The following is a 15,178-nucleotide window of genomic DNA, read 5'->3' as shown; positions in this document are numbered from 1 at the left end:
ATTGACAGGAAGTAATTTTACATCGCTGATTCGTTGTCATTCAGACTTGACAAACAAAATAAACCTTTGTTAGTGTTTCCACTGTTTCATCAATCACAACTCTGGTTACTGACTGAATAAGTAACGGACAGAAAAAAGACCTTGCACAATGGGAAAGGAAAGCATGGCCTGCTTTTAGCAGGTTATGTGCTGTCTTAAAAAAATCCTGCATATATCAGCTCATTTTGGTGGAAATGTGGTGTTACTGTTTCTGCACTGACACCCTGCTGTTCCCTCTCAGTTGACAACTACCAGGGTTTTGCAGGCATGGACGAGAGAGGGGGAAATATTGGGAATCAGTCAGGCGGCCCAGACGGCTCTGCTAATGGAGCATCAGCCAATCAGGGAGGGATGTCCGTACCCGACTTCCTGCCTCCAGCGCAGCGCGTCCTGTTCATGAGGATCCAACAGAAGCAGCAGGAAGAAGAGGAGAGAGCTCGCAGGATGGCCGAGGGAGGAGCAGAGAAGAGCAGAGACACTGAAGGTAAGGCAAGTTTATTTGTATAGCACATTTCAACAACAAGGTAATTCAAAGTGCTTCACATAAAACGATTAAAAGCATCAAAACATAAGGCAAAAGAAAAGGAGATTTTAAAACAATTAAGAACATTCATTAAAACATTAAAAAACAGTGTAAGAAATAAAATGCAGTCGTAAAATGCAGAAATGCAGGAAATTGATGAATATATGAATTGAATGTGGTTCAATTAAAGGCAGCAGCAAACAGAAAAGTCTTCAATCTTGATTTAAATGAGCTGAGGGTCTCAGCAGACCTGCAGCTTTCTGGGACTTTGTTCCAGATATGTGGAGCAGAAAAACTGAACGCTGCTTCCCCATGTTTAGTTCTGACTCTGGGAACAGAAAGTAGACCGGTCCCAGACGACCTCAGGGGTCGGGATGGTTCATAAGGTAGCAGCAGATCAGAGATGTATTTTGGTCCCAAACCATTCAGTGCTTTGTAAACCAACAGCAGGATTTTAAAGTCAATTCTTTGCTGGACAGGAAGCCAGTGCAAAGACCTCAGAACTGGAGTGATGTGATCCACCCTCCTGGTCTTAGTGAGGACTCGAGCTGCAGCGTTCTGAATCAGCTGCAGCTTTCTGACGGACTTTTTACAGAGACCTGTAAACACACCGTTACAGTAGTCCAGTCTGCTGAAGATAAATGCGTGGACAAGTTTTTCCAAATCCTGTTGAGACATAAGTCCTCTAATCCTTGATATATTCTTCAGGTGATAGTAGGCTGATTTTGTAATTGTCTTGATATGGCTGTTCAGGTTGAGATCTGAATCCATAACTACACCTAGATTTCTGGCTTGGTTTGTGGGTTTTAACATCAGTGACTGAAGCTGAGCGGTGATTTTCAATTGTTCGTCCTTGGTACCAAAAACAATTACTTCTGTTTTATCTTTGTTTAATTGAAGAAAATTCTGGCACATCCAGTTGTTGGTTTGTTCAATGCAGTTACCCAGCCCTTGTATGGGATTATAGTCCCCTGGTGACATAGTTATGTAGATTTGTGTGTCGTCTGCATAATTATGATAACACACTTTGTTGTTTTCCATAATCTGAGCTAGTGGAAGCATGTAGATGTTGAACAGAAGAGGCCCCAGTATTGAACCTTGGGGAACACCACATGTCATTTTAGTCAGCTCTGATGTGTAATCAGCTACAGACACAAAGTATTCTCGGTCCTTCAAGTAGGATTCAAACCAGTTAAGTGCTGTGCCAGAGAGTCCCACCCAGATTTTTAGTCTTTCTAGGAGTATGGCATGGTCGACCGTAGAGGATGATCTGCACCTCCTGGTGTTTTCATGAGTCATACCTTTGTAATAGGGAATTGTAGTCCTTAAAAATTGCCCTTATCATAATTATCTCCTAAAACACTGTATAGTTAGCTTCAGGGAAGTTGTACAAAATTAGAAAAATACTGTAGATTAATGTCGACACGCTATAACCCAAATGGCCCTATTTAGATCCAATCTTTAGTTTGTCCATTCTGGGCTACTGTAGAAACCTGGCGGCGGGCGCCGTGAAGAGGACCCGCTCCGTATGTAGATATAAACGGCTCGTTCTAACGGACACACGATTCTTATTCCCAGGTTATTATAAAAGATGAAAAAAAACAAATATTGTATTCCAAGTCTGCAAATGGATCAGCTGTCACTGTGTCCTGGCGGACTATTTATTCCAGTCGCTCGCTTTGAAAGCACTGCAATGGACGAGGAACGGCTGACTGGTGAAGTTCTTGTTGTCTTTTGTTAATTCAGTGTTCTAGTGGATAATGTTCAGACGTGGCTGTGAATACAATAAGCAGAAAAGTTCATCTTTGCACAATGTGAAAGTGAGTTCCTCTCTCCCTGCTGATTGGTCGCTTTCCGACCTGCTCAAAAGTCAACAGAAACCTCAAATATGACGCCTTCAATTATTCAAGTTACTCAAATGTGTGTGTGTGTTTTAAAGAATATCCATTTAACACCCAAGCATGTGCGTCCTTTCTTAGGTGACTCAGGGAACTGGTACTCCAGTGAGGATGAGGATGGCGGCGGTAGCGTGACCTCCATCTTGAAGACGCTCCGTCAGCAGACCCAGGCTCCCCATAAATCCGACGGCCCCCCGAGCGACCCCCGCCTACAGAAGGCCTCTCCCGCCAGTGTTCCGGCTCGGCCGGCGGACCCCCGCTTGGCTCGGGACCGGCGCCTGGCGCGCGCCACAGACTCGGCCGACTCCGTGCCCACTCTGGCCTCCTCCGGACCGCCTGCGGACCCCAGGTTGGCCCGGCTAGCTGCTGCCGTTTCGTCGGGACCCACCTCCCACTCGCACCCCGCTCCCAAACCAGAGCCGCCTCTGGTCTACAAGCCCCCGCCGCTCACGACCCCGGCAGTCGAGGAGGAGGAGACGGAGCGGGTTCTACGGGACAAGCCGGTGCCGATTCCTCTGGACCCGCTCATGGGCATGGCTCTGAGAGACCCGCGCTCGCAGCTGCAGCAGTTCAGCCACATCAAGAAGGATATCCTTCTCCACATGCCGGCCTTCAGCAAAACCATCACCTGGTCGCCCGAGGATCTCCTCCCTCTGCCACTCCCCAAGCAGGACCTCCTTCCACTCCCACCAGGCATCCCTCCCGTTCCCTCCATAGACCCGCGTCTGTCCCGCACTCAGCAGCCACTCCCAACATCGCTCCCTCACCCGCAACCCCCTCCCGTTCAGCCCCCTCCCCCCTCCTTGGACCGCCCTGCTCCTTCTTCTTCCTCCTCCTCCTCCTCCTCCTCCTCCTCCTCCTCTTCCTCTCTCCCAGATTTTGAACTGCTGTCTCGTATTTTGAAGACTGTCAACTCCAGCCCGTCCCAGACTCCCTCCCCTCCTCTCCTACCCACCCCTATCGCCCCCATGTCGCTGCTGGGTCCGCATCCCCCCATGCCTCCCCCGCCTGTAGAAAAGCCCGTTGACCCCCGTGTGTCCCGTAAAGGCCTCACCGACCCCCGTCTCCAGCCGCAGAAGTCAGCACTGAAGCAACCCTCCGACCCCGTGCCTCCTCCCGTCTCCTCTACTACCCCTGCGACCACATCCAGCCCCCCCCCACCCACCATTGCCCCCTACGACCCACGGTTGCTCTCCTCGGGTGGGGCAGGCCGCGGTGTGGGAGCCGGGGCACCAGGGGGAGCCAGCGTGCTGAGCAGCATCAGTCTGTATGACCCTCGGACTAACAAACCAGGTAGCCCTGGTATCAGCAGCGGCTCCAACAACTCCCCCAACTCAGCCAGCGCAGAATCCAAACCCAGTGAACCCCCGGCGAGCAAACCCAAGTCCAAGGAGCCCCTGTTTGTTCGGAAGTCAGCGTTGGACCAACCGGAGCCGGAAAAAAGCAGCGAACAAGGAACTGACCGATACAACAGCTATAACAGGCCGCGGCCCAAGCCCGCGCCCTCGCCCAACTCCACGGGCCAGGGAGGGCCCGCAGCAGCAGCCGCCGCCGCAGGTCAGGGGGCTCCCGGAGCCGCCGGGGATCAGGGGCCCGCGGGCGTCCACAACCTACCGGTGTCCACTCTATTTGGCGCGGTGAAGCAGGCGGCCAAGCCCGGCGGGACGGGCAGCCCCTTCGGAGGCAACAGCCCGGTGCAGCCCGACCAGACGACCGCAGAGCAGGACAAGGCCTCGCTGAAGGACGTTTTCAAAGGCTTTGACCCCACAGCATCGCCCTTCTGCCAGTGACCCCCCCCCCCCCACCCCCCCCCTCGCCGCACTGATTGTTGTACCGTGACGGACGGCCGTCGTCTTCTTTTAACATTTTCGGACACTGAACAGATCAGTGGAGAAGGAAAAGCGCACTGAGGCAACTGCCCGTAAGACTGTAAGAAGCTTAAGAAGACAAACTTCTGTGAACAAACTGATACACACACAAACACACTAACACTAGTGTTGCAGATTCTATAAAAGACTCTTGGGTTATGGGAAGGGTTTAAAGTTAAATCTCTATTTTAAACAAACTTATCGATGTATAGATAAATGTATTCTCCTCTTCTCAACACTTAAATGAAAAAAGTTCAGATGGCAGCAGAAACTCATTTATACGTCATGTTTTAGATTCACATTGTATTTTCATTAATCCTCTTCATTTCACTTCCTGCATTGTCTCCTCCCCTTTAACCCAGTCGAAGCGCTTGTCTATATTCTCGTCGGTCAACGTTGACGTGCTCTTGGCTGATGATGGGATCTAATTGTTTCCCGTAAAAAGTTTGCTTTTTCGTGGTGTTTTTTGCGATTAAATGAACGACACTGAAAGCAGATCAGCAAGTTTTGTCAAACAGTACCATACTTTTTTTTCAGTATGACTCACGTTTGCTACAAAAACGTAAACTTAAAATTCTGCTTTATTTTATTTTTTTTGTATTTATTTGTTTACTTCTTTGCACTGTCGGTTTGAGTCATCTTGAGGTCTGTATTCATGTTTTTAATGTCTGTAGCTCCTCCAGCTGTTCATATACTGTTTCATTTCTTACCTGAAACGGGTAACTTTGCTGGTCCAGGAAGTGACTCTCTTTTCTGCTTCTTTAATCGCTATGCCACTATTGTTCCCCCCTTTCAGCCGTCCTGTTGCTTTCTCGTGAACTTCTTGTTTTTATCTTTCTTTAAAAATTTTGAGTTTGTAAATGAATGGCGGTAGAAGAGATGGAAAAGTTCCCCGCGTCCCATTTTTGCTAAATGATGCTGAGTCGTTATAGAGGACGGAACCTGCCAGATTATCAAAATATATAGAAAGATAATCGTCAATTTAGATGAGAGGTAATAAATTGGAGAATTTGATACAAAGATCAATTTATTAAAAAGCAAGTTAAAGCAGCACATTTGATCAATTAATGCCTACATTTATTTAAATGTTATTTTCGGTATATTTAATGGCATATTAATTAATTTATCGAGCAATTTGTTTTGTTTTTATTTTGGCCGATTCTTTTACATTAAACAGGTTTTTGTTTATCTGCAGAAACCGACATTGCATAGCTTATCTATTGCTTACATTTACAGAACGTCTCCATCTAGCCTTTATCTTTTAGTTACTTTGCTTTTATTAACCGTTTAGTTGAGAATGGAATTAAAGGACAGCTGTGCAGATTTCGGATTCATTTGCTGCCTCATCAGCATCAATGCAGAAGCGTTTGGCTTGAGTGGCTGTCGACAGTGTGACAATCGGAAACGAGACTTTGGACCTAAAAGTCAATCAGTGGATGAATCTTGCGTTGATCTTTAGCAGGCTGTCAGTCTGAGCTCATGCCTGAAGAGAACCATGTCATTGATCTCAGCACCACCTGTGTTAAAAAATGATTATTCAACACGGTTTTCCCTCTCAGGCTTTCAGCTAAAGATCGCACACTTCATGGTGGAAATGTTGACTATTGGGATGGATCCAAAGTTCGGATGATTGTTTGAATAGTTTTTCTCCCGTCACATAGTTTTATACCCTTTAGCACAAACAGTTGATTTCATTGCCAGAGCTTGTTTCAAAATCTTTGTAAACGCGTCGAGGAGCTTCCAGAAGTTCCAGAAGGTGTCGGGGGATCGACCGTGTTGTGTATAAATGTTGATCATTTTAATTTATTTTTTTATACTTGGGTAAATATACTCCCTCACTTGACAGTTTTTGAACCGAATCCTTTTATACGACAGGAATATGTGATTGCCGCTCACCTCAGCGGGACGTAAGGCGTAACAGTGTGACGAGAGGAGACAGGCGTGTTTATTTTATTTTTTTTTAGTTTTGTGTTTTGCAAGATTTAAACTAACAAAAGATTCACAATTGCTGCCTCCTGGCCGGCCATGAAAGAGCCTCTTCAGGGGGCTGAGGGTCGGCTATGGCAGGCGTGAACGGTCTGTTTGATTTGATCTTTCCTTTGTTTGTTTTCTGTTTTTTAGTTTTGTTTTCCTGCTATGTACATTTGACCAGTATCTGTCTTTGAAGGAGTGGAGTTTTCTAACTGTACACTGTAGGTGAGGTTGTTAAAGTATTTAAATAAAGTTGATACATGATCAACCAGTTAAAACTCTATTCTCTGTATTTTTATATTTATTCCTGAGTTCATTCATTTTGATAACTTTATATATCTGAAGCCATATTGTTGCTTGAATGTAATTGAAAGAAACCCATCTGGAGACCAAACATTGTTTCCCTACTTGCAGTCAGGATCTAAGAAGTTGATGCTGATGTGTCTATGAACTTATGATCCGCAGCAGCGACTACTGAAGATGTAAAAGCTGCCGTCTGTCGTCATAGCAGACAAAAGAACAGCTTTTGTTTGAGTTTGTTCCCCTGTCCTCTAAAATATCCACTTCGAATGAGATTGTGTTGTGTTCATTTTTCCTGTGTTTTATGAAAACGCCACTAAAGCTTATTTTAAGCTACTTAGAGGAGACGGGTGGGGCTGGGGAGTCGGGACCGTTCAGGCGGGCTGACGTCGTGGTCACTGAGTTGACCTCGCTCTCCTGTGACTATTTAAAATTCTCTTCCCCTCGCTCTGTTGTTGCTCTCGCGTCCTGCCAGTGGGCTCCCCGAAATGTTCATTTCACTGAAAGTCTCGGGACCAAAAGCCACAACTGACTTTCAGGAATTTTGTTATGCTGTGTTGCACCATGTAGGCCGGTCGAAAACGACGTCAATATGAGAGTGAAGGCATTTCATAGTAATATACTTTGCTTTTCTTATTTTACAGTTTTACTTATTATCTGTTATACCAGTAGAGTTAACATTTTGAGTTCCACAACAATCCTGTTTTAATGTGTTATGTATCTGTAGTCAACCTACATGTGTGAGGTCATTCATTCATCTTCAAACAGGCCAGATGTCCTTTTCCTTAAAAAGGCAAATTGCCATATTGGACTGCTTTTTTGACTGCTTTTCGCCCAATTGGGCTACTTTTCATTACATTTTTAGTAGTGATGGCGAGATGAAGCTTCATGAAGCTTTGAAGCTTTGAAGTTTTCCACCTAATTGGTTCACTCATGGGCCGAAGCTTCATGGTGCGTCATCTGCTCCACTGTGCATCAAGTGGACAATAAATGTGAAACAGGCAGTGATTATAATGACACCATGGCTTTGGTGTGTGAAGCTTTGGATTGAATAAATGATGTTTGTGATGCTCGAATAGATTGCAAACAAACGCGCAATAAAGTCCCACGTCCACAAGATTCAATTTGAGTTGCTTTTGTCAATATTTGGTGGGATTTTGGAAATATTGCGAAGTCAATATTACCAAACAAGCTGCCATTTTATGGTCAGAAAACACGGATGCATGTCCACTCACTCATGTTATTCAATCATTTCATTTGAGAACTATTTGATTGTCGTGAGTTGTGCTCGACCGTCGTTGGGGTTAAGGGAGGAGAAACTTAGCTTGACGTCATCATCATTGATGTTGACATTCGTTTTTGTGTATTTGAATGTCTAACTGCACTCTTTGTGGGTTGCGATATCTTATGTCTCTAACATTTTATTTGTGGTTATTTGATGCAGCTATGTAGCTTTGTAAGAATACGTAATTGTTTTACGGTTTTACACGGCTTTCTGGCGAAGTAATGACCTGCGTTGTTGAATTGATTTTAAGTTGTTTCCTGGAAACCAGCCAACTCAAATTTACGTGGACCCCCGTCCCGCCCCTTGGTGGCGCCACTGCATCCTGCCTCTCCAGATGAATCGGACCCAGAATCCTAAATCCCGTCATTTATCACAAGCAGGCCTGATGCCGTCAGCGTTGCTGACATTGTTCCTTTCTATCTTTAGGCCTCCACGGCTCTCAGCTCGCCCTCCGTGGATTTGGATCAGCACCTCAGCAGCACGCCACCTTTTTCTTCTGGTGAGCTACGATTCTCCAGTGACCCACTTCCTGCTCCCCTCCCATCCTGCAACACTGGCTCCAGGAAGACAAACTATTCATCCAGTACCTCAAAGGTTTCCTATCACACACACACACACACGCACACGCAGACACGCTCTGAACTGCCAGTTTATTGGGGATACCGACATTCAGAGCAGCTGTTATTTATCTATTTGTTTATTTGGCAGGGACGGTGCACGGCTTCTTAGCTGCACCAGAGTCAGCTACAAGCTCATTTACGGTACATCTTGTTCATCACGGATTCTGCAATATATTGTAGTGCATGACTATTGTACGAGACAATGGATGCGTCTGTGCAGATGGGCAGACTGCATCAGCCCTTTCCACAGCGAAGATCTGGGGTTGAAATTTGAAGAATGTGCAGACTATTGAAGACCATGAGTTATTGTGTGGCTTGTGACATGATGCAATATTGTGCTTAGTATCAAATATCCATCAGATAAACAACTGAAGACAGCCGCATCAGAGACACTTAAACCAGCACACCATGCGCCAACCTCAGTGGTGTATAAAGTACTCAAAAGCCATACTTAAGTAAAGATACCTTACTGGAAAACTACTCCAGAAAAAGTCACCTATTAGAATACTACTTGAGTAAAAGTCTTAAAGTATCTGATATTTTTTGTACTTAAGTACAAAAGTACTTAAGTATCAAAAGTAATTTTCTGATATTAAATGTACATCATAACCTGAACATTCAATGAACATCATAACCTGTTCATTGAAAGTAAAAGTACAAGTAAATGCTGTTAATAAAAAAGCAAAGGGTCAGAATTTTGAGAATGATGAAGTTTATTCTTTTAAGTGCTGTGGCACCATGACCAAGGACATGGAGCTGTGTTGAACATAATTGGGTTGGCTGTGATCCATCCAGGAGCAACAATGTTCAACATCATATATTGTACATAAGTATACTTTTGCATCTACTATGAATTTATCATCATAATTCTCCGAAAAGCAATATGACACTACGAAGGAGTTGTAACAGTGCGTTTATAAGTATGCTCATTCCGACTGGAGGATGTAGAGGGCAAATGCATAATATTATGTTCAGCAAAGAATATCCACTTGATGCATCAGGTCAGTGTTTAGAGAAAGGACGCCTGCCTTGTAAACTCCTATGGGCCTGATTTGAACACAATAGACAAAGGTTTTGCTCAAGCTGAATCTGCAATTGGGCGACTGCAACCATCAAGTACAGTAACGAAGTATTTCTACTTCGTTACTATACACCACTGACTGTATATATATATATATATATATATAGTACATTATAACATCACGTTTGTTAAAATGATCAGTTAAGTTACGTGACGTTCGTAGCTGACAAGCTAGCTAACGTAACCGGGAGCTTAAACATCACATGTTTGTGAATAGTAGTAGTAGCTGACAAGCTAGCTAAGAGCTACCGCTAACGTTAGCTGACAAGCTAGCTAAGAGCTACTGCTAACGTTAGCTGACAAGCTAGCTAAGAGCTACCGCTAACGTTAGCGGACAAGTTGCTGACAGTAGCTGCCGGTTGTGAACCTGAAATACCACTTTAAGTCCGGTAACGTTACAAACGGTGAGATTAACTACACGGATAAACTGAATTTGAGTATTTTATACTTCGTCTACATTTTGTTTCAAGTTTTGTGTGAGACAGTGAAATGTGAAACTGGTGACAAAGTGCTCACAAGCAAGTGTGTGTCACTTTTATGGATCATAACACTGCATGTATCTAATCATTTGCAACTTTTAATTGTAGATTGCTTTAACATCATTTTAGAAGTGGGCTGATTCATCCTCCTTGAACTATTTCATCTTCTGACTAAAGAGAAGAGAAAGTAATAAGAGGCCTCTTTATTTTTTGGTTCCTAATGTACTGAAAACATCTGAACCTGCTTGTAAAGTGGGGTTTCCTGAGCCAAAGACCCTGAAGGCAACATTTAGGCCAACAGTATGTACCTGACAGTACTCTTCTACCTCTACTTTGGTTTGTTACAAAGTAAAAACACAAATGTACCTTGAAGTTATTTTCTATGTAGTTCCTTATTTTGTTATCATCTGTGCCTCTCCAGTGTTGGTAAGTTCTAACAAGACTATAAACAAGTGCGATGTAAGTGTAGTGTAGAAGTGTTGTTGATGAACCCGACTGCGGATGGGAAGAAAGTGTTCATGGGTCGTGAGGTCTTGGTCCTGATGGACCGCATCCTCCTGCCAGATGGAAAGGGCACGAACTGTTTTTGTCCAGGGTGAGAGCGGCCGGCACAAGAAGACCTCAACAGACTATCAACCAGGCTGAGACGCGTTTTCCCAGCTTGACGTGCTGCTTCCTGTCATACAGGAAGTCTGTGATCCACTTGCAGGTGGAGTCGGCCGCGTGCAGCTGGGAGAGCTTGTCATGCAGCAAAGATGGGATGATGGTGTTAAGGCAGAGCTGAAGTCCACAATCAGGATCCTGGCGTAGGTTCCTGGGGAGCCCAGATGCTGGAGGACGAAATGAAGGGCCAAGTTGACTGCGTTGTCTACAGACCTGTTGGCTCTGTAGGCAAACTGCAGGGGGTCCGGGAGTGGGTCGGTGAGGGTTTTAAGGTGGGACAGGACAAGGCGCTCAAAAGACTTCATGACCACAGAGGTCAGGGCGATGGGCCTGAAGTCATTAAGTCCTGTGATCCTTGTTTTTTTGGGGACGGGGATGATTCTCCAGAATAGAGAGAGTCGTCACTGGGGAAGGGGGTCACGCCCGAAGATCCTCCATAGTGTCGCTGGTCCACTGCTTGAATTTCCTCAGCACAGGTTTACAGAGCTTTAATTTCTGCCTGTATGCAGGAATCAGATGGACCGTGACGTGGTCAGTGTCCCAGTGCAGCACGAGGGACGGCGTGATAGGCCCCGCTGATTGTGGTGTAACAGTGGTCCAGAATGTTCTCCTCTCTGGTAGGGCATTTAATAGACCGTCTGTATTTGGGGAGTTCGTGGCTGAGGTTTCCTTTGTTGAAGTCACCAAGGACAATAACTAAAGAGTCCGGGTTGGTCCACTCCACACACAGTATCTGGTCGTCGAGCGAGCGCCGTGCCTCCTGCATGTTGCCCTGCGTGGAATGTAAACACCGACCAGTATGAATGAAGCGAACTCAGGGGGGGAGTAAAAGGAGTAAAAGATTCCAGATCAGGAGAACAGTGCTGCAGAACCACTGTCACATCGTTACACCAGCCACTGTTGGAGTAGAAACAGATTCCTCCACCCTTCGATTTGCCGGAGAGCTTCGTGTCGCGATCCGCTCTGAACAGCTGGAAGCCAGCCAGCTGGCGCAGAGAGTCCGGTATCGTTCCACAGAGCCAGGTCTCAGTGAAGCACAAAACGGAGGATGAAGAAGTATCTGTCTTTCCCCACCAGTAGCTGAAGTTCGTCCAGTTTGTTGCTCAGTGAGCGGACGTTGGAGAGAAATATGCCCGGCAGCGGTGTGCAAAGTATTTCCAGTCGGATCCGACGTCTTCCTCTTCTTCCTCCTCCTTAGCTGGGACCAAAACGTCACCGGTCCTCTGCCTCTTCACACTTACCTGCTCCGTGCGGTCCTCTTCCCTGCTCCTCTTGGTGGGCTCTTCTGACCTCTGGGGGACCAGGGGCGGAGCCTCTTCAGGACGTTCCACACCAAAAGGGAGGGCGCGCGCATGGCCAGCGGGAAAGGGTGGAGTCGGCACGTGGTAGAACCCCTCCCAGAAACTCCTAGGTGGTAAACGCTGGGTGAGAGGGTCATCTTCATCTTCTTCCTCTTCCCCCTCTTCTTCTTCCTCGTCCTCTGTATCCTCGAACATTGAGTCACAGCCTCTATCTAAGGCCTCCCAGTCGGAGCCGACATCTTCCTCCACGTCCTTTTCCTCTTCCTCCATGTCCTCTTCCTCCACATCCTCTTCCTCCACGTCCTCTTCCTCCACATCCTCCTTAGCTGGGACCAAAACCTCAAGCCTGACCTCATACTCACCGTTTACATAATAAATACATTCAACACATACTACACCTGCTCCATCGTCAGAGGAGTAGGGGAGGATCCTGTAGCCCACTGGTGGAGGAAGCGCCATGATGTAGTTCACACCAGCTGAGAGGGAAAAATTAAAACTGTAAGGATTTCTCATAACATGAAATATTTCTGGATTACTTTGAAGAATAATCAAAGATTAAATTAGAAAAAATGATGACTGCACTACACGTGTCACCAAGTCACCAACACACAAGAGGCTGTTTTAATATTTTAACAATAATATCAAACATAGTGCAGCTCTGCCTCTGTTAGTTCAGTTAACAGTTAGTTATTCTGCACCAAACAATTGTAAGGACTTCAATGTTTGTGTGGACAAAATTATCAATGGTTTGCAGTAAACAGTGTGAACATGTTTAATATGCATTGAGTTATGTGCGTCATGACGCACAGTGAAACATGGCTACATTAATCCAACATGACCACAGTACCCTCTTTAGTTTAGAACTCATTATTAGGCCTGATAATATACGTAGTGTGAACTGTTCACCTTTAAACTCAAAATGTTTCACTGATTTCTGAACTGAGAACACTGTTAAGGATTTAAGGGGATGTATCAAACTGAAAAATCCTAAAATAAATCTAAAAGTGGTCTTACCTGCACGCTTATCGTCCAAGTCACAGCCCGCTCTCCTCAGCAGATGCTCCTCCTCAGCAGGTGGTCTCCTTGGCAGGCGCCCGGGGGTCTTTTCCGGCTCTCCTGTTGTCCACGATATCCAGTAGTTTAGTTCTCCAAAAGATTCGTATCAAGTAGCTTTTCTCCAGAAGTTTAAAAACTCAAAGAGTCGGCTCTCCACGGTATGGATGTCCAAGAGGTGTCGCTCAAGAAGAGTTTCGCTCGTGTTCAAGTCCAAATGCAGAGTGAGGATCAGAAGGTTCTGAACGTTCTGAACGGCCTTAAGTAGCCTTGGTCGGGCCGTTTCCATGGCATTTAGGGACGCGTGAGAGCGTGCGTGTGATTGGTCGAGACAGAAAGAGAGACATTTCAATTATTTTCTCCGAAATATAATATATTTTAATTTTAAGAGTTGTTTTATTTGATCTTTCAGGGCTCTATTACCATTCAGTACAGATATGAGTTGTAAACATTACACAACCCGTCTCTGCTGGAGATATATATATATATATATTGCGTGGAATTTTTTTCGGGCCGCGGATATCCATTGTTTCAGACAGTTCAAAGATTGGTTCAATCAGAAAGTGTGATTTTGCTCTGTAGTTTTACTTGCATTCAGTATATAATAACACAAGAGACAGAATTGCAGGGTCATAGTGAAATTTGACAACACAAATATGAACTTTTCTCAAATAAAGAGAGAGAAATAATTGTCCTCCTTGTAAAGGAAAGACGGATAAACTAGCTTTCATATCCGCGTCACTCCCAAATCCTAATTTTTAAAGGGGCCGCACACAATCCAAACTCTGTTAGGAGGCCCTTTTTAATTCCGGGTTACTCATCCCTACCTTCAGCTAACGTTGAAATGTGAAAGGTTCTCGCTAGAGCCCGTGTTTGGTTTGTCCGTTCTGGCCTGGAAACATGGCGGTGCATGCATGGCGGACTACGTGGAAGAGGACTTGCTCGTATGAGCTAAGCTAAGCTAATGAAAACACAAGGAGTCTTAGTTTGCCAACAAATCCCCCTAAATGTGACACACTGTTCCTTTAAACCGTGAATTGAAACGTGCTAAAATCTCATAGCATGGCGGCATGTTCAAAAAACTCCATGCAACCATTTGAAAACTGTAAAAAAAAAAAAAAATTTAAATAGATTAAAATAATTCTAAACTATGCATTGAAAACATGCTAATATCCCAAACTGCATCAACACATTAACATCTTGCAAAATAACTTACAAACCTGTAATATGTAAACTCAGGCATCATTGTTTCCTGTCTGTGCTTCATCCAGATGTCGCTGATCAGAGAGACAAAGCCAGTTTTTGTGTGTTGTCTGAAACTGCTTAATCTTCTCCCAATTCTTGTCCCTTCTCTTTCTGTGTGAATGAGTTTACTCTTGTGTGTATGTGTAGTCTGCCTTATGGGTCTCTGTGTGGTACAGTGGAGGTTTAGTAGCCAAGGTCCTGCCAGCTCTTGGTTCTTTCGAAGAAACTGCACCGTCGTGGAAAAGCTAAAAGACTTGAGCTGATGACACACGGCCTTTTTCGATGGCTAATTGTGACTTCAGCTTAACAACTACTGAGACAAAATCAGTGAAATATAACGAATGTATCATGATTAAAAGTTGATAGGTGAAGTTGCCTATTTACATTTTTGCAGAGTATTGTTTTAATCCTGTTCCGGGTCGATCACAAATAAAAATCCCAGGGATACAGAAGTTGGCAAACGTGTGAATATCACAATTCACTGCTTTTATGTTGTTTCCCAGAATCCTCCATGTGCAACTAAACCACTGTCACTCACCTGTATATGAAAACAACTTGTAAATGGTGTCAATAACAAATGTTTCTTTTCTAAAAGAAAGGTTTAAGAGGTTTATGGTAACGCTATATTTTCGCTAGTTTAATTGCTGATGTACATGAAAGATGTGTAATATAGAAATTGTCACCTTAATAAATTAAATCAAAAATGTGTTTGTGCCTTGAATGAATACAACTATATGTATGTACTATATACTGTATATCAGTAGCGGGCTGTGCATTTTATACCTGGGCCTTCTGTGCTGTCCTACTGAGCTACGGTTATTTGTTTCTATTGGTGTAATAATACCATGTTCA

At 44.7% G+C, this 15,178-nt stretch overlaps 1 protein-coding gene across 1 annotated transcript in view; it reads left to right on the top strand.

The window, feature by feature from the left end:
- The window catches only part of zc3h4 (zinc finger CCCH-type containing 4), a 20,006-nt gene extending 13,439 nt beyond the window's left edge, over nucleotides 1–6,567 (top strand). The window contains exons 13-14 of the mRNA XM_079272332.1: nucleotides 281–523; nucleotides 2,542–6,567. Coding sequence (XP_079128458.1) covers nucleotides 281–523; nucleotides 2,542–4,250 — 1,952 coding nt within the window. The 3' untranslated portion in view covers nucleotides 4,251–6,567. The remainder of the gene's footprint in view (nucleotides 1–280; nucleotides 524–2,541) is intronic.
- The last annotated feature ends 8,611 nt before the right edge of the window (nucleotides 6,568–15,178 follow it).

This window comes from Melanostigma gelatinosum (assembly GCF_949748355.1).
Source record: "Melanostigma gelatinosum genome assembly, chromosome: 7".
Lineage (NCBI taxonomy): Eukaryota > Metazoa > Chordata > Actinopteri > Perciformes > Zoarcidae > Melanostigma > Melanostigma gelatinosum.
The sequence above is the reverse complement of the archived record's forward strand: the minus strand, read 5'-3'. Positions and strand labels throughout refer to the sequence as shown.